The sequence below is a fragment of the Myxocyprinus asiaticus genome, chromosome 48 (assembly GCF_019703515.2).
Source record: "Myxocyprinus asiaticus isolate MX2 ecotype Aquarium Trade chromosome 48, UBuf_Myxa_2, whole genome shotgun sequence".
Lineage (NCBI taxonomy): Eukaryota > Metazoa > Chordata > Actinopteri > Cypriniformes > Catostomidae > Myxocyprinus > Myxocyprinus asiaticus.
In genome coordinates, this window is record NC_059391.1 from 14580880 (window position 1) to 14600698 (window position 19819).

The 19819-nt window shown below is 39.0% G+C and overlaps 2 protein-coding genes across 3 annotated transcripts; both read left to right on the forward strand.

The window, feature by feature from the left end:
- Positions 1-283: 283 nt before the first annotated feature.
- Positions 284-12348, forward strand: LOC127437768 (S-adenosylmethionine sensor upstream of mTORC1-like). 2 transcript variants are annotated; one of them, XM_051692931.1, is made up of 5 exons: positions 284-524; positions 5996-6137; positions 6393-6521; positions 6672-6786; positions 9145-12348. In XM_051692931.1, the coding sequence occupies exons 1-5, from the start codon at positions 368-370 to the stop codon at positions 9772-9774; spliced, it is 1173 nt and encodes a 390-aa protein (XP_051548891.1). In that variant the 5' UTR covers positions 284-367; the 3' UTR covers positions 9775-12348. The 2 variants fall into 2 exon arrangements, with proteins under 2 accessions (XP_051548891.1, XP_051548892.1); XM_051692932.1 differs by lacking the exon at positions 284-524 and adding an exon at positions 2903-5117.
- Positions 12349-13143: 795 nt separating this feature from the next.
- Positions 13144-18587, forward strand: LOC127437760 (transmembrane protein 168-like). The gene is made up of 4 exons (XM_051692913.1): positions 13144-14922; positions 15648-15790; positions 16249-16523; positions 18039-18587. The coding sequence occupies exons 1-4, from the start codon at positions 13789-13791 to the stop codon at positions 18584-18586; spliced, it is 2100 nt and encodes a 699-aa protein (XP_051548873.1). The 5' UTR covers positions 13144-13788; the 3' UTR covers position 18587.
- Positions 18588-19819: the final 1232 nt, after the last annotated feature.

Below are 19819 nucleotides of genomic sequence, written 5' to 3' on the forward strand. Positions count from 1 at the left end.
TATTCCAAAGATTTCATAAAGTAATAAAGTAAAACAATGTCTAATGAAGTATTGCGCTACATTATTTTTATTATTATTATTATTATGGTATTTTTTTTAGCAACGTCAACAATAATAATAATAATAATGATAATGTACAAACAATTTCACAACAAATCAAACATTTGCAAAATAAAAATAAAAATTAATAATCAAAACGAATCACAAATTCAGACGATCTTAGAGGCGTTTCAATTCTGGCGTTCTCAGATTGGCCGTCTCACTTCCGGCACGTTCGCTAGCGAGGCGCAATCAGGCTGCGCGTTGTTACCGTGTGAGACGTGCGGACGAACGGGGAGCCGGTGCGTCGGTAGCCTAGTGCTGTACTATGGACCTGCGGAGCATCGCTGAGACAGATCCCGATCTGCCCGAATACCACCCCGGCTCCGCCACAGAGGAGCTGCAGTCCAGGAATAAGGAGCAGGAGAAGCTGTCGGGTGTAGTGAAAAGCGTCCACCGACAACTCCGCAGGAAATATATCGAAGGTATTTGGGTGAGATAGCTGTTTAGCCTAGCCGAGATCATTGTAGTCTGGCCTGATCAGAGATGCGAATATTTAAACTCTGTATTACTCAATGCTTCGGATAATGAGCTGACGCATCGAGAAAAAAAAAAAAAAAATACAGTTAACCAGTGCAGACTCTTAAATTGAACCTTGTAATGCAATCTTGTTCACTTGACTTGTACAGATTTCATAATTTGTCTCGTTTTTGGAGATCAGTGAGCTGTTGATGTCTGGTTATGCTCAGCAGCATTTTTCAACATTCAGACAGAACAAATAGAACGTTTATGATCTAATAAAAAGCTCACTCATTTTTGCAAAACAGCCTTTGTCTGTCTTTGCAGCTTCACATCAGTTCCTGTTTTGCTCTTGATTGATCAGATGGCTTTGTTTGCAACATAAAGCAACTTTTAAGTCATCTCTGGGGATCTAAAAGTCTATTCATCAAGAATTCTGAGTCTGGGCCCTCTGCATAGTGTGTCCTGACCATGTACCAGTGACAACTGTGTTACTCTGGAAGCTATATCATACTTTGTTGCCAGTTACTTATCCACTTATTGCACAATACTTTCCTTACCTAATGATTTAATACACATACTTACAGTTTGTTGGTTTATCTTTCAGAGTTTGTCTGACAGTGGAAGATCTGATCAGTGTTGTGTCTGTGTTTTCTTAAAGGAATATTCCGGGTTCAATACAAGTTAAGCCCAATCGACAGCATTTGTGGCATAATGTTGATTACCGCAAAAAGTAATTTTGACTTTCCCCTTCTTTCCTTTAAAAAAAAGCAAGAATCTGGGTTACATTGAGGCACTTACAATGGAAGTGAATGGGGCCAATATTTTAATGTTAAAATACTCACTTTTTCAAAAGTATAGCCACAAGACAAGAACAATATGCATGTAAACAGGATTTTTGTGTAATAAAATCGCTTACCTTTTTTGTGTAAAGTTATAGCCAATTTTACAACTTCGTTGCCATGACGATGTAATGTCATCAAACCCTAAAATGATTGTAAAAACAATGATTTAAACAACTTTACAGTTCAAATAATACATGAGTTTTAACAGAAGAATTAATGTAAGTGCTTTAATAAAACTATAAGCTTCACATTTCTGCCTTTCAACCCTCCATAAATTGGCCCCATTCACTTCCATTGTAAGTGCCTCACTATAACCTCCATTTTTTTTGCTTTTTTTTTTTTTTAAAGAAAAAGTGGGACGAGTCGAAATTATTTTGTGGTAATCAACGTTATGCCACAAATGCTGTCGATTGAGCTTAACTTGTATTGAACCCCGAATATTCATTTAGGAAAAGCTGTTAATTTGTAACACTTGGTTGTAGGATGACAATAATATTACATGCTTTTCTTGTAAGTAGAATAGCTGAACTTAAACAATGCTGTTCACTTAAATGGACCAGGTTTTGCACCGACAAATGAATTGCAATTAGGGAGAGCTAGATTAATGTTTATTGACAAATAAGGTTGTCCGAGTTGGAAAAAAATGAGAAACCTTTAAAAAACATAACTTTTTAAAACAAGCGTCTCAAGTTCGTAGAAATTTAATCTTTGTGTCTAATTTGTTTTCATACATTTTTAAAAAACACTTATAGCATTTTCTGGCAAAAATTTATTTAATGGCTTTAAAAATGCCATGTGGTGTTCAAGTCAACCATCAAGTTAAAGGTATTAAATATTTTCTTTGTACCTTGAATACATAAGTTTAGACAACTTGGTCATTCATTTAATGCTGTTTCTACAAGATGCAGTTGAAATTTTATTTAAGCACCAAAAAAAAAAAAAAAAATAAAAAATTTCAAGTAGAATTATCCGTTATTTTAGTGGAGTATCTGAGCTTTAGATGTGTGTGCTTCTCATCTGTGTCTCTGCATGTTGATCTCAGACACAGTTAAAAAGTTCTCGTACTTGTGTGTGTATTTGCTTTTTTATATTATTTTCCAATCAGACGGTTATTTCCTTTTTAAAGCCGCTTGTTTTTGAGCAGCAGTTGATTGACAGGTGACGGTTGGTGCTTCATTGCTCTCCTGGATGCATCAGGATGGATTAGCATTTACACCTTAAATGCGATGTGGTCACTACCCTCGTATGTAGTTTTTGTGATCTGATTCTGATCACAAAATGTTTTAGACCCCGTTTAGACCTGTATTTAGCATTGACCACATGTGATCGGATCACCCGAACGCATCTAAATACCAGGTGTAAACGGGGTCTAAGGTGTGAACAGTAATCCATCCTGTGTGCGTCCTGGACAGCAGCAAAGCGCCACCCCTCACCTGCCAATCAACCACGGCACTAAAACAAGGTTATGAGTGACTTTAAAAGGAAATAACCCTCAGATCGGAAAATGTGTATAAAGCAGATGCATAAAAAAGCACGAGAACTCTACAATGTGTCTGATATCAACACAGTTGAGAAGCAGTAATTTATAAAAGGTCAGATGTGAATGGCTCTGTGAGGATGTCCATGCATTTCCTGTTGTAGTCCTGCACTACGATGAGCGTCAGAGATTCTTTGATATATTGAGATAACAACCTCCGCGGCTCTACAATAGGAGAGAGCATAACGGTCAACTAGAGTGTTACGACAGAAAGTCACCGTTTGCGTATACCATACAAATGAATGGGGAGAGCCGTAAAGTGACAACTACATGTCACAAAATCGTCTGTGAATTCTCTTATAAAACATCAATTTATCATAGTAAACTCCACACATAGTTTATTCCAAAAGCATTAAGTGTTAAACTTGTTGAAGTTTAGTTGAAAGGCAGTCTATTAATTAAAGGTGCTGTAAGCGATTTTAGCGTTCTGAAGCTTTCATGAGACTGAGCTGTTGAATTAGCCACTCCCCCTCATTCCAAAACCTGCCCTCCAAAGATAATATTGAGACCAAAACAGAGCAAAAGAGCAGCATTGTTTGTTCCTGTGGCTGTCAAATTCAGCAGTGGCACAATAGCGCCTTCAACTGACAAACATTATAGCATAGCCTCAGTGATCCGCTTCAAATACAACACTATGAGAACGAGCAAAATGATTGACAGGTGAAAAGCGTTAATGTCTGTGGTCCGTGGACACATTTTTGTTTGCTGTTTACAAAGTCGACAGCTGGCACAGAGACCGGTGAGATATCTCAGGACACTTATTTCATTAATATCTTTAAGGGAGTAGGAAAAGTTTTGCATAATTTTCCATGAAAAAAATCGCTTACAGCACCTTTAAGTGATGAGCTGTTTCCTCAAAAAAGCAGTTTATTCAGCACACTGAGGCATCTCCTCCATAGACATTCATTGAAAAAGAATGGCCTCTTGTCTTCTCGCCAGTGTACCACCATAGAATGTCTATGGGAGTGCCGTGTTATGCTAATTTAGGCTAAGCTTGTAGGCTCCACTATTAGAAGGGTTCCCTGAGCGTCATCCAAAAAGGATATTATGACCACTGACATAAAGTGACAAAGAGTAGGAGTTTATGAAATATATTTATACTTAAACAAAAATATTGGTCTATATTTTTTCCTACCCACATCATCGAATTGATTCTGTCTCTGGTTTGTATTTTGAAGCCGAAAAATTATAACCTAGTGGTTCTCAATTGGTAGGTTGGGAAAAAAACCATGCTAAACACAAAATAATAAAATGTAGCTAACCCATTATCATGCAAAAAAAAAAAAAAAAAAAAAAAAAGGCTAAATAAGTAGGCTTACAATCTTTTGTAAGGCAGGAGAATATACTTCCCATATATTTTGCTGTTGATATTAAAGGATGTGCATCAGTCAAACTCAACTGTATTTTGGTATTAATTCTTCTGTCATTTAGTATTAGCTTGCCAAATCAGGCAGATGCCAACATGAACAGGATGCATGGCATGCCCTCATCCTTAAAAAACATAGTATTAAAAAAAAAAATGTTTACTTCAGACGTTCAACAGTTTTGGCATTGTGAGTTTCCACTTGATGTCAAATGTAAATTTGGATCTCAGAACCACTTGAGAACCACTGATACAACACTTTAGGCATCTGGATTTAGCTAGTTTTCAAAGTGTTGTTATTGACTTTGTCATGGCTTAAAGTATCTCTAATATTCCTCTCTTTCCCCAAGAGGAATGAGTGGATAAATCCCACACAGTAGTCTATTCACTAGACCCCGTGATGGGTTAATAAGGAAGGCGTGATCTAGTCTTCTTGGCATTGTGAAACAGTATTCATATGTATAACGGCACTGCAGTCTCTCCCCTTCTTGTCTTATTCTCTGTAAATCTGATAAGGCCAGTGTTTTCCACTCTGTCATGGGACAGTTCACTTTTTTGTCAGTTCTTGCCTTCCCAAGCAGTCTGTAAGGTAGTTGTCTAAGGGATATTTGTGGTCGCCTACTGGTGTCATCGGCATTATCAGCAAGTTTTAGAACTGTGTGTGAATCAGTACAAATACTTTGATGGTGTGATAGTTTTGCGCTTGAAGATGGAGTTTCACTGATTTGTTGAGAGAATTGGACAGTCTTTTGCAAGCTGTTGGAGACACGGATGTCTATAGCTTCAGAATCTAAGTTTAGAGGAACCACGAAAAGTATGTAAAATTTATCATTATTCAGTGCTCAACAAAAATTAAGGCATAACGACAAGGGGCCAGTGTGAAAGAGTTTCAGGCCAGTTGCCCCATTGAACCAGTGCTGCGTTCTCACTACATCTTTCGTTCGTTGATCATATACATTTGTTTTTATGCGTTGCAAACTTAAGGCTTGGTCACATTTTCTTTACTTAGCAAAATTCCATGGGTGAAATACAGTCATTTCAGAAGGAACCCGCACGATCAGGAATTTGACCTGATGGACTTCCAATGACAAAGAAATGTCCCAATGCGAATTTCGCATTTGGTCCAAATTTGGTGAACTTCAACATTTGCGTTGACCAATAGGAAGTTGCTTGGTTTGGCAGTGACCTCTGTGTGGGCAGGGCTTCATATATAGTACCCACACTGAATATTCAAAGTGGACGAGAAAAGAATTTAAGTGGTGAGTTTCTATATAACTTCACTCTCCCAGAGTATGAAGTGCAGCTTAAAAAATAGGCTGCTTAATAGACCTTATTCACCACAGTGGCATCTTTGATTTTTGACGGGAATGACAACAAGGCTGAGGATAGATGTGCAGTCTCTCCAAAGGGCTGCAGTGCAGTTTAAAGTGTTTTTGGATTGTTCCGCAGACAAAACATTGAAAAATATCTTTCCAAGAACATTCAGTAGACAACATGAGTTGTGGAAAATCAAACAATTCTGCTAACAATTTTTGTGGTGGGGCCATTGAAAACATCGGCAGCGGAAGTACAAATCATCTTTATTCTTGAACCTTGCCCTTTGTGATGTAATTTATTGCTTGCTGTGTTAAGAGATCAGTCCTCACATATGAAGTGACCGTATATTCCTCTGTCTTGTCTCCTCGGCTGCAGTGGGAGATTTTGAGAAAATATGGCGTGAGCACTGTGAAGACGAGCAGACTCTCAGTGAGTATGCCATGGCCATGAAGAACCTAGCCGACAACCACTGGGCAAATAAATGTGAGGGAGAGGGACGCATCGAGTGGTGCCGCAGGTACGACCATCAATGGTGTTTGGTATGAAGCCAATATTTTGTTATATGAAGTTAAATATATGGTGCCTTTTAAAAAAATATATATCTTTTTTTAAGACTGGTAGAGCATGGCGCTAGCAACACCAAGGTCATGTGTTCGATTCCTTGGGAGTGCAGATACTGATTAAAATGTTTAGCTTGAATGCATTGTAAGTTGCTTTGGAAGAACGCATGTGACAAATGCATAAATGAATATGTAAATCTGTCTTTCCACAGTGTTTGTCAGGAGTACTTTCAGGATGGAGGGATGAGGCGAGTGTTGGAGAAGGATGAGAAGAGTGCAAGGCATGCCGCAGCTGGCAATAATACATCTGTATACACTCCACCACAACCTTCCTCTCCCAGGTGCTCTTCAATGACAGTGTTTATTTGTGTGCATTTATTTGAACAACACTGCAAATAGGTTTTTGTTTTGGGAGGGGCGTATTTTGGCTATTTTGACATGACAACTATTTTACTGTCTAAATAATGAAAATTTTTCTCTATTGGTTATAGCTCAATGTTCCAGCTTGAAAGGATACGACTCCTGGATGTGGGCAGTTGTTTCAATCCCTTCCTGAAATTTGACGAGTTTCTTACTGTTGGTATCGACATTGTGCCAGCAGTCGAGGTTTGTGTTTCTTGAGGTTATGGATCAGTGGTTCTTAACTGGTGGGTCGAGACTCGAGACCCAAAAATGTGCTGTAAACGGTAGGGAAAGTACAATGCAAAAGATAAATGATTCTAAGTTCAGTCATGAAACTCTACATGGTGCAAGCTTAAAGGTCCTTTGAACATGTAATCTGTTAGCCAGTCGGCTCGCATACTCGGTGATTTAAAGGAAAATTCTGAGTTCAAATGTTAAGCTCAATCAACAGCATTTGTGGCATTATATTGATTACCACACAAACTAATTTTGACTTCCTCCTTTTCTTTCAAAAAATGCAAATATCGGGGCCTGGGTAGCTCAGCGAGTATTGACGCTGACTGCCACACCTGGAGTCGCGAGTTCGAATCCAGGGTGTGCTGAGTGACTCCAGCCAGGTCTCCTAAGCAACCAAATTGGCCCGTTTGCTAGGGAGGGTTGAGTCACATGGGGTAACCTCCTCGTGGTCGCGATTAGTGGTTCTCGCTCTCAGTGGGGCGTGTGGTAAGTTGTGCGTGAATCGTGGAGGAATAGCATGAGAGAAAAGGGAGATAAAAAAAAAATTAAAAAAAAAATAGAAATCTGTTACAGTGAGGCACTTACAATAGAAGTGAATGTGGTCAATCAATGTGGTTTCAAAAGTATAGCCACAAGACGTAAACAATGTGTGTTAACATGATTTTAGTGTGATAAAATAGCTTGCTAACCTTTTCTGTGTAAAGTTATAGCCAATTATACAACTTTGTTGCCATGACGATGTAATGTCAACAAACCCTAAAATGACTGTAAAAATGACAATTTAAACAAAGGTCAAATATCACATGAGTTTTAACAGAAGAATTAATGTAAGTGCTTTTATAAAATTATAAGCTTCACATTTCTGCCTTTAAACCCTCCAAAAATGAGCCCCAGTCGCTTCCATTGTAAGTGCCTCACTGTAACCTCGTTGCGTAATGATTCGCCTCAGTCCGGGTGGCGGAGGATGAATCCCAGTCGCCTCCACATCTGAGACCGTCAACCTGCACATCTTACCACGTGGCCTGTTGAGCACGTTGACCACGGAGACATAGCGCATGTGGAGACTTCACGCCATCCACCGCGGCAACTACGCTCAACTCACCATGCGCCCCACCGAGAAAGAACCACATTATAGTGACCACGAGGAGGTTACCCCATGTGACTCTACCCTCCCTAGCAACTGGGCCAATTTGGTTGCTTAGGAAACCTGGCTGCATTTTTGCTTTTTTTTTAAAGAAAAGGAGGGATGAGTCATAATCAACATTATGCCACAAATGCTGTCAATTGAGCTTAATTTGAAATGAAACCTGGAATATTCCTTTAAGGTGATAGGAGCTTTGACATGTAATTTGTTAGCCAATCAACTAGTGTACTCTCTCTTTGTCTAACATTTAAATTGCCTCAGTTGTTTGCAGGCAAGATAGTTTCACTGCAGTTCTCTCTCTGAAACCCTCCTCCTCCCCAGCACAACTTGTCTAGAGCTTCTTCAAGGGGATATGTCTAATTGTGCAGACGCAAGTCCTACATGCTTGATACAGCATGTCTTATGTATGTCTAATTGTGCAGCAGCATGTCCTACATACTCAACATAGCATGCCTGTGTATGTTCTATTAATAGCAAATCTTCGTACTTGCTCTTCAGAAGCAGCAGCGTAAGCTGATCTAGTCCACCAAGACCAAACCTACAAACTTGTCATATCCATTATCATAACACCTTAAATATATTTCATCAGTTGTCATGATTGACCTTATGATTGTGTATGATTAGGATAGCAAAATAAATAGGCTTATGGACTTTTAAAAGGGACAAGAAAACGCTTTCCATATCTTTTGTTCAAAGGCTGTGTGTCCAGACAAACTGTACAATATTTTGGCAAAAATAACCTGTTACTTGGTCGAAGCTAGCCAAATTAGGTAGATGCCAACATGGATAGGTTGTGTGACATGAACCTTTCCTTGAAAACCATAAACCAAACTATGCAAGGTAAAAAAACAACAACTCAGACTACATTATATACAGGTTCACTTGCAATGAGTTTAAACATGGTTTGGGCCGACCACAATGTATTTTGTGTGGTAAATGATTGGCTGCCGAGAGCTTGAAACCATCAAGTGAATGCATCTAAATTTAATAGACTTCTGTTCACTTTTGACAAAAAACTGTTGCCACTGTGTTGGGTCACCACTCTGTGGTTCCTTAATCAAAACTAGTTGAAAACCACTGTTATGGATTATGTTGTGTTGTACCTACTTTTATCTCTGTTGTGGAGTCAAGGTAAATGTTGATGCTTATTCTCCATTTGCCTGTCCTTTTTACACCTACAGAGCGTCTTCAAGTGCGACTTTCTCAACCTGCAGCTGCAGCAGCCATTGCAGCTGGCCAGTGATGCACTAGATACCTTTCTGCAGCAGCTACACAGCCCCATCGAAGCTTTACCTGGCCAGCTCTTTCACGTGGTGGTGTTCTCCCTGCTTCTCTCTTATTTTCCCTCGCCCTACCAGCGTTGGCTCTGCTGCAAGAAAGCCCATGAACTATTGACCCTGAATGGCCTTCTCCTCATCATCACCCCTGACTCCTCCCATCAGGGCCGCCATGCACTAATGATGCGTAGCTGGCGAGTTGCAGTCGAGTCGCTGGGCTTCAAGCGCTACAAGTACGTGAAGTACTCCCATATGCACCTCATTGCTTTCCGCAAGGTGTCATCCACCACCAGCAGCGACCTGGTCAGCCGTAACTACCCGGAGATGCTCTACATACCGCAGGACTTTCACACGTTCGAGGATGAGGGGTTCACAGATTCCTACGAGCCTCCACATTCCGAATTCGAGGACGACCAGTTGGCGTGGAGCTTTGCGGAGTTGCCGGACACGCCATATGATTCGGACTCTGGCGAGAGCCAAAGTAGCACGGCACCCTTACATGAGCTGGAAGACCCCATTTTGCTGCACAGCTGAACTGCCTGTCTTAAGGGGAAAGTTACTCAAAAATTTAAATTCTGTCATTTACTCAACATCACGTTGTTTCAAACCTTTCAAACCGAGATCATGGGCAAAATGTTTGCCTCAGTCATCACCATTTGCTTTCCTTGTATGGAAAAAGATGCAATGAAAGTGAATGGTGACTGAGACCGTCATTCTGCTTGACATTTCCTTTTGTGTTCCAAGGAAGGAAGAAGGTCATACAGGTTTGGAAATACAAGTAAATGATGACAGAATTTTCATTTTTGCGTGAACTATCCTTTTTACATGTACTACCCTATTGACGCGCTGCCAAATGGTTTTGCTGCAATCACATACTCCCCTTTTTAAGCAGCAAAAAGTTTGCACAGAGTGAATGAGGCCAGATGTTGAAGTGGGTGTTTATTTTTAAGAGAGTGCTAGACATCCTTTTCAACACAAACACACTAATCAACAATCTAAACAAAGAAATAACGGTTTTGCAATAGAAGCGATATGGTCTTGTATCAGAAGCAGCTGTGTGATCTCAGGTTGAAAATTTTGCTCACCCATTTTGGCTGTTTTTTCAATCATCACGACTAAAATGGACAAGATTTGTCAAACCTTTTTGGGCTGGCATAAGTTAGACCTTAGTCTAACTAGTCATTGTCAGTGTAAAAAAAAATGCTATCTTTTGCCTGCAGTTTCTATACATATTGTGTTGAGCGCCTTTCAAATATAATTTCTAAATGGTTTGATTCTCAGCAAGTTAGCACTGGACATTATAGATAGTGACTTTCAAATTACAACCAAGCATTTTTGCAATATTAGTGATATTTTGTAGCATATTAAGTGTCTGGTTTGGTAACGTAACATTGTAACTGTGAATGTGTGTTTTTCGCTTCAACATGGTACAAATCATGCAAAGTAGTCGTAGTTTTCGAGAACAAAGTCTTACAGGTGACCAGATTGGATGCATGCTTTGCCTCATCGTGGTAACATGTTTCTAATCTTGTTAAAAAAGCCTGAAAGTAAATGAGTGACTCTCTGCCTTCGTTTTCATTTAAACCTCTAATATAACCTGTAATAGCCAATTACTTCTCTGTAGTATGTAGTACGGAACAGGTTAGATTTCTCTGCATTTTGCCATAATGTGACTTTATTGAATAGGATGATTGTTTACTCTTGACTGTTTACCTTTGGTCGGTCTAATTTCTGTATCGTTTTACAGTGTAACTAGAGTGTATCTCAGTTCTTCAATACAGTACATTATATTAGCTTTCAGTTCTGGCTTTTAAGGTACAGAGGTTTTGGAAAGTTCCGCCAAATATTTCAAAGGTAATTGATTTGTGACTGACTGGGGGTTTACATGGAAGTACTGTCAAAAAAGTTGTTTATCACTGTACATTTTTAGCGCTGATGTATTGATCTGCAGAATTTGCGGCTTTTTAATTCACTCCAGGTTCTTAAAACACTATATAAGTGTCCCAAGCACATATTTGCACGTGTTCGATAACACCTTCCGTAGGGTTGGCAAGATATCGATACTTAACATCAGCAGAATAGCTGATTAGAATAGCAATACATTCATAATCATAAATGGTCAAAAATCCCCTATATAAAACTGTAATATGGCAGTTTTAATCGCAACTGATAATAGGCATGGTTTTGCATTGTATTAATGTAGTTATTGAATGGTATACCTGAAAGAAATTACATGGGAAGATGCTGTGATGGTTTTTAAGGGATGGTTCACTCAAAAATGTAAATTCTTTCCCTCATGTTGTTCTAAAGCCTCTTTCTTCTGTGGAACACAAAACATGTCAGACAGAATGACAGCCTCTGTTATTATTCCACACAATGAAAGTGAATGGTGACTGAGGCTGGTCATTTTGTGTTCAACGAAAGAAAGAAAGTCATAGGGTTTGGAACAATATGAGGTGAGAATTTTCATTTTTGAGAAAACTATCCCTTTAACTCCCGAAATAGTATGCAAGATGTCCTTGTACATTGGGGTTGTGCTGAAGTATATATGTGAGGTTTTGGTGTTTTAAAGCACTTTAAAGGTGTCAGAGTATCAGCGAAATTAGATCACTCATCAAGGTGCCTTCAAACCCAAATTGTATTTTTGCATTTGGATGATAAACACTGGGTGCAAGAAGGACGGACTACTGATTGTCATTTGAAAGTAACTAATTTATCTCCCACAGTAAATACTTTCATACTTTCAGCAAATTAACCAGCTCTTGGCTAAATTACGAAATACTGCCATATAATAATAACATTAGCCATAGCATTTAAAGGCCCTCTTTAGTCTGTTCTTGATTTATAAATCTGTGGAAAGAAATGTGTTTTAAAACCACACACAAAAAAGTACACACACACACAAAAAAAACTTTGTATTATACTGTACTTGGTGGTGTTTCTAAACATTCACATATCAAATGTCTTTGTCTTCCGCAGGTTCTAATCCACTGTTTGCATGATTGATTTTCTCTTTCAGTGTTAAGATGTTTGACTCCCACAGGACTGGGCTATTTGTGAGAATTATTGTCATTCCTCTTTTATAAATAAATGTTTTTTGTCACCTTGTATTGTTTGTTGGTATGCTGCCTTTTTGTTTGTCACTTTATGACTTCATTTTAATAGAGTAACCACATGGAATATTTTTCCTTGACAAAATTCATGTCATACCACACAGGAAAATGTAAGTGAAATGCAAAAATGCCAAATTCTGATTAAAATGTGACCTGTCACAGCACCTAAAACATATACTTGGTGATTCCCTCATGTATTCATATACATTTTAATGTCTTTGTGTTGAGGGAGAAAGAGGAAAACGTTCAAGTCCAAGTTATCTGTCAACTACCCATAATATAAGTACACAATAAAATAAATAAACAAATAGCAACATTAAAAAAATAAACAAATACCAAGTTTAAGTCATACCAGTCATACAAAGAAGTCAAGTTTTCTGATATATTAAATAAGGTGAAAGCTTTGGTATCTTGCTTTTTTTCTTTTTTTTTGTTTTTACATTGATTATTGATCTGAAAAACAATTCTATTCCATTTTTCAACCCTTTTGTGCTGTTATTGGCGTTCACACCGAACGCGTCCTTTCGCTAAAAATAAGCTAGATGCAGCAACACGAACGCAGGTGTCTCGAGACGTGTTTTTAATAGTTGTTCTTTTTAAAGTTTTTTTTCCTTTTTTAACTTAAACAAAGCGTGGCTCCTGTGCGAGACGCCGCGCAACAGTCAAAAACGTCCGCCTAGTGCATGTTTACATAGTAAAACTATTAAAATAACACGTTCGGTGTGAACGGCCCCAGGATGATGGACTCTTAGTTTGTCCGTAGGGGGCTTCCGTAGTTGCATACCGATTAGCAAATGAGGCGGATATTCGGGTGAAGTTTAGATAATTGTTTGGCGAAATTCTGCGATAAATCTCCACTTATCTGTTGATTTTTTTTTGTAAACGACAACAATCAATTTCATATACGTCTACTGGTATATTTATGTAAGCTTGATTTAATCAATGTTACACTCTTCCTGAAGAGAAATAACGCATTCTGCTAACTTTCCGACGCCGGTAAACGCACTGGAATCTGTCCGTGTAAATCAGACTGACAGCACATTAAAACTCCTTTATCTGTTATATTTATTGTTCTTTAAGTTTTGAAGAGTTAACGATTTCATAGCTAGTTTATTTATTAGTTTCAGTCATCAGAAAATAACCCTAAGTTCGCCTGTGCTGAATATCTGTGTTCATTCAGTAGTAACAGGTGGAAAGTGACAGACTACTGATTTATTTTAGGTGTTACTCTGATTTTTTCTCTCTCTCCACAATGTCATGCACGTCTTGAGAAACGATTTAGTTTAGCGATTTACTTATGTCTAACTACACTACACAACTGTATGGTTATGTTTCGAATAAGAATTCATATTGTGACGCATGACTTACATCACATACGTCACTCACCACATTGAGTCCTCTGGTTTCAGTGTTGTGGGAGTTCTGACTTGCAACAATGTGCAGGCTGCTCAAGTACAGCTTGAGCCACTTGCTTTATGCTGCAATGACCCGGCTAGATGAAGCCAACAAAGGGGTCAACATGTGGTCGATTCGTTACCTCGGATACCTGTCCAGCCTGAGTTCATTGGTCGCAATTTGCTGGGGATTTTATGTACAATGGGTGAAGACTGACAACACTATTATCTTGGTCATTTTTATTTTGGGCCTTTTTGTACTTGGGATTGCCAGTATTCTCCACTACTATTTTGGTATGGAGAGGGTCAGCCTCTTTCTGTTGCATGTATGGTTTGGTTTCCTTCTTGGCTTGCTGTGCTTCCTCAATATCCCATCCAAAGAGGAAGATGTTAAGGAGCAGGTGGCCAACTATATGTTAGTAGCCAGCGTGGTGATAAGAATCCTATGGGCTTTAGTTGAAAGAATGTGCGGTTGCACTCAGCATCAACCTGCGTTCCTCAAATCAAGGGAAGCCCTGGAGCTCACAGGCTTTGCCATGGCCAGCACAACTCTGGTTGGCCATAAATCCATAAGCCTCATTGCTCTGACACTCTCCTTGGCTGCTCTAATTGTGGACTTACGCATGAAGTCCTACCTGGCCCTTCCAAATCTGACCTGCTTCTCTGTGGTCGCAGCATTCTTCTTCCAGGAGTCTTTAGGAGTTTCCACCAACCCCTTCGCCTTGTCGTGCTTCTTAAGCCGCCTCGTCTGTGACCCTTTCCTGGATGTCTACTTCAGCGGCCTTTCAGTCACTGAACGCTGGTCTCCACTCTTAGTGAGAAGAGGCTTCTGGAGGCACCTGTCCCTCCTTCCTCTAGTTGTAGTGGAGGTAGCCTTCCTCATCATGGCTGCCCTAAAGATGAGAGATCTGGATCGCTGGTACCTGTTGATCCCAGGTCTTTCAGTCTTCACAATTATCTGGATCATCTGCCACTTGGTTTTCTTGGTCACATTGTGGGGTTTCCACAGTAAGCTGAGTGATTGTCAGAGACTGTGCATGGCGGACATGTCAGAGGCTGGAGAACTGGACAGGGTCATGGCATCTAAGGGCATGCGCCACTTCTGCCTCATATCAAAACGCCTGGTGCTGTTCAGCCTGGTGTCCACCATCATACTAGGAGCTCTGGCATGGCAGGTAGGACTTTTGGCTTTAAGTATTTACTTACTAGTGTGTTATGCTGAAAATATTTAAAAAGCATATGCTACATTTTTCAAAAGTTTAAAACACTTAAGCCACACTTGAAATGCAAGTATTTCACTGCATTAGATTTAGTGATGGCCGGAACCATTTAGTGGAACTGGTTTTGAACACTAATTTGATTACACAATATCAAACCAAGTGACTTTTCTTAACCTTTCTTAGCAAATTTTTGCAACTACTTCTAACCAACTGGTCCCAGATCATTTTTAGTAGATTTTTTGAAGGTGTCCTAGTAGAGTAAGTACAATCACATTAACTATGGACATGTTCCACTAAATTTGACAGCCAAAAACAAAAAGCATCGTAAGCCTAAGTAGATCATAGAAACCATTGGTGCCAATTGTCTCTACGATCAACTTAAGCTTACAATGCTTTTGGGAAACACAGCTCAGGTCTATTTTTTTTTTTGTTATTTAAAATTTGGATAACTTCTTTTGTTAAATGGTCTGCTTAAAGTGTGCTTGTGCTAGCTAGTTTAAAAACAAATGCCACTTGGTTTGATATTTTATCTAATGCAATGATATTCATTATTTTTAATTGTAACTTAAGTGTCCAAATACTTTGTGGGACCACTCTGGGTCAAAATAATGGAATGCCTTATAATAGGAGGTTTGATGCTATTCTTTGGAAGGTTTTAATTGTATTATTCCCTCCTACAGCCATTCAACAGTCTATTTATTGCCTTGTTTTTGCTGGTACTACCACTGGAGTCACTAGCCCACGGCCTCTTCCATGAGCTGGGAAACAGCCTTGGAGGAACCTGTGTGGGCTATGCTGTGGTCATTCCTACCAACTATTGCAGGTACTGGAAACATGTATTCACCCATCTCATCCCACTCAAACCTGATTTATAAACCAGTGCATCAGTCCTGTCAAAGCAGCCTTTTATTAATTAAACCTTAATACTTTTTTTATTAAATTAAATTGTTGTATATTGTCTCATACTTTAGTAATTTTTTAGCAGACACTTTGTATTGAAAACAATACATATGTTACATTAATTGCATGGACAGATTCTCATTTTGATTACAGACATACTGTATGTTAAGAAATTACTATCGATAATTTATAAATATAAAGACTCTATAGAGTGTTAGACCTGTTTGTTAAGATTAATTCAATTTTTCAGGAAATGTAAACAATCAAGCCTTCCGTGCGTTGGTGCACTAAGGCACTTAAGGAAGTGTCATATACCAAGGGCATGATGAGCTTGTCAAACAGAGGGTCAGTACTTTACCTCGCCTTCTCCCTTTCTTTTAGCCCAGACGGTCAGCCCACCCTACTGCCCCCGGCTCATGTGCAGGAACTCAACTTGCGCTCAACAGGGATGCTGAACAATGTGCAACGCTTCTTCTCCCATCACATGATCGAGACCTACGGTTGTGACTACTCCACCAGCGGCTTGAGTCTGGAAGCCCTGCAAGCCAAGCTCCGCAATTTCATGGAGGTCCACACGACTGACGGCCCACGCCACGACACCTACATGCTCTTTTATAGTGGCCACACACACCGCAGTGGAGAGTGGGCCCTATCAGGTGGGAGAATGAAGAAATAACTTTTTTCCCTCTTAAAGACGTGTCTGGTTCATATTTCATCTCCAAATCAAAAAGAATAAGAAATTATGCTTAGTTAAAATTAAGCCTATTTTTTGGACTTGGTTACATGATTTTCTTGATAATTTAAGCCCATTTTACTAAGTATTTATATGTCTTGGCACTATTTGTTGTATGGCCTTTAATATTTAATAAAAAATAAAAAAAATCATATTTTTCCTGGAATATAAGTGAAAATACTGTATCTAATTTTTTATTATTTCCTTTTGATTTGCAATCACATTTTTAACATATAGCGCATATATGATTAAGATATTACAGTTTTATTTTCAGTTATTGCATAATTTCCTGTACTGCTGCTTTGAAACAACATCCGTTGTGAAAAGTGCTATACAAATAAAAATGACTTGATTTTGCAGTGAAATATGACCCAGATATAGTTTTTGTGATATTCACCCATTAGTGGTTGTTACATATTATTTTAAGTTGTATACCAGCGGTCATGAAATTTTTGTATAGAGTATAAGCAGTGAGGGTGGGCATCAGTTAGTAGTAAACCCACAGGGTTTATTCCCTGTTTAGCAGGCACCGCACTAATAGACTCCAAACAACTAGATTTTGGCTAAGGTTTTTACACACGTGGACCGTTTTGCTGAGATCTCGCTCTCTTCATTCGGAGGTCAGACACACTTGCTGATTAAGAAAGGTGGACGGGTGACAAATGATTCACTGCAACACTCTCTCACTGATTTCCTGTCACGTGGAGCTCGCTAAAATAACAACAGGAGTACCGTGTAAGCATAAACGATTGTAAAAGAATGATTTTGGATGTGATTCATAGAGTAACTTACCTTGTGAAAGTGTGATTGTGTATTTATCCCCCTCGAGGCTTGCCGTAAAACGTGTACATCCATATGCAGCTTACAGTGAGTAAAGAAATTGCGTTCAATAAAAACCAACTGCTATGGCCCCGCTTTCTGATTTTATTAGTCATTTAGTGTAGGGGAAAAACGCTTGGTGACAGAATCACTATGGATTATAATCAGCGCTTGTGATGCTATGAAGCTGACTGCGATCACAGATGAAAACATTCAGATCTTCAGTAAAAAAAAGCAGCTCATTGGTCACTTGATGAGAACACAAGACCCCACCTCGGCAACGGAACGATTTTTTCAAACAAGCCTCATATGATTTTTCAGTTTTTGAAGCCATGAACTCAGCAGTGAGTCCCGATGGTCAAGTGATTAACGACCTCTGGCAGATGCTAATGCATGCTTCATTACCCTCTGCTTTGCTGCTGATTATTTTAATGAAGCTCATACCTGAAAATCACTGGAAAAATAGGCTAGTGTGGCGCTGACTTCACATGCACTTGGGAGTGCAGCACTGGTAGAAAGCAGCCAGTATTCATTAAGAAACCAAACCCGTCATAGATCAGTAGCTCTGAAGACATTATACAGTCAATAAATCTGTCTTTCTATCCTTTCATCCAATCAGGTGGAGACATTTTGCGTCTAGACAAGATTGTGCAGCTCTGGAGGGAGAAGAACGCTGGTTTCTGCTCCCGCCTTATCATTATTCTCGACACAGAGAACTCCCTCCCTTGGGTGAAAGAGGTACAGAACATTGAGGGACTTTATGTAGCAGTTCAAGGGGCTGTGCTCTGTAGTCCCACAGACTTGGAGCTCCAGGACACACCTCAGCTTGGGGACTTCACCTCTCAATGGGTCGATTTTAACTGCAACCCTGAGAGCATTGTCCGCTGGTCTGAGCGTGGACGGACTGTCCGAGCTTTCTATGGCATCTCCAGACACTGGAGTGACTACAAGCTCCACCTCCCCACTGAAAAAGATGTGACCAGGCACTGGAGCTTGTACTTCCCACGCTTGACTTACCCTGTGGTTCAGCTCGCCCACTGGTGTGGTGGACTGAACCTCTTCTGGGTTTGCGGTTACTGCATTCGGCTACTCCGAAGGGTCAAACTCACATGGTTCCCTCCTGCGGTGCTAGATACAGGCCAAGGTTTCAAGCTGGTTAAATCGTAGACTTAATCCTAGTGTGATGACACTGTATGCACAAGTCTTTGTATCAGGACTAGGATAGGTGACCTCACCTATGGCAGCTTTTAGTTGTATGGACCAGAAGAGTAATTTATAAATGTATGTGTGTGTGTGTGTGTGTGTGTGTGTGTGTGTGTGTGTGTGTGTGTGTGTGTGTGTGTGTGTGTGTGTATATATATATATATATATATATATATATATACACACACACACACACATATACACATATAAAATATTTTTTTTTTTTGTTTTTTTAAAGAAATTATATTTTGCTCAAAGAATATCAAACTTATTTTTAGGACCACTAAGATTGTTTGTAACATTTTCCTGACAATAAGTTATATATTAGTAATTATTATAAATAAATTATATATTATATATAATTATATATTATTCATTAAATATGATTTAATATTTAAATTGTGAAGTATTTATACATCATGGTAGTGTTTGTTGTGCTGCCTTGATTTAAATAAAAACAATTGTATTACTCTGGTAAAAACAAAAAAAGAACATTACAAGAAAAATAAAACTTGAAATTAAAATGTCCAGATGCATTATGGTAATTAGAATGTGGGGGAAATGTAATTTCCATGAAAATACTATGTAATGTACAAAATCTTAATGGTCTTAAAAATAGGCTTTTTTCTTTATGCAAAATACGATTTTTATTTCCTCTGATTTTTGGGTGAAATCATAAATTTTTTGTGAGATTCACTTGCAACACCAATAAGTTACTGAAAGGCCATGCTAACAGCATTGCATCCACTAACAAGCAACTGTTACTGCTTAAACTGATATTTTTTAGCCCCTACTGCCATTTTAATGCTTACTACCATTATTTGTCCATGATGTTCATACCATCACTGAGCCTTTGCCACATTTTAAAGCGACAGTGCACATTCCCAGCACCATATACAGTAGCACAGCATGAAACTCATTAGCAGTCTGCAGCTCTTTGTAGAGTGCCTCTTCTCACTGTTAACTGCACTAGACAAAGCATGGCCTTATATTTGGTATCTACAGTATATAAGGGAAATCATCTCCCCAGGCATTCAGATCAGTACATTGGAGAATTATATTTATATTAGTGTATTTTATTTGTTTATACAGAACAATATTTTCTACTGTTTTTTTATAAATTGTGCTAAATGTATACTATTTTGTGTACCTTGGTTGCTAAATTGAAGTCTTATTTAGAATAACACTGTTCTATAT

What these genes read in the sequence shown, in the direction of transcription:
- LOC127437768 (XM_051692931.1), top strand. Translation starts at nt 368, where the DNA reads ATGGACCTGCGGAGCATCGCTGAGACAGATCCCGATCTGCCCGAATAC. An exon ending in CCGCAGGAAATATATCGAAG is followed by an intron (nt 525 to 5,995) that starts GTATTTGGGTGA and finishes CCTCGGCTGCAG; the next exon opens with TGGGAGATTTTGAGAAAATA. An exon ending in ACATTGTGCCAGCAGTCGAG is followed by an intron (nt 6,787 to 9,144) that starts GTTTGTGTTTCT and finishes TTACACCTACAG; the next exon opens with AGCGTCTTCAAGTGCGACTT.
- LOC127437760 (XM_051692913.1), top strand. Translation starts at nt 13,789, where the DNA reads ATGTGCAGGCTGCTCAAGTACAGCTTGAGCCACTTGCTTTATGCTGCA. An exon ending in TAGGAGCTCTGGCATGGCAG is followed by an intron (nt 14,923 to 15,647) that starts GTAGGACTTTTG and finishes TCCCTCCTACAG; the next exon opens with CCATTCAACAGTCTATTTAT. An exon ending in TGGAGAGTGGGCCCTATCAG is followed by an intron (nt 16,524 to 18,038) that starts GTGGGAGAATGA and finishes TCATCCAATCAG; the next exon opens with GTGGAGACATTTTGCGTCTA.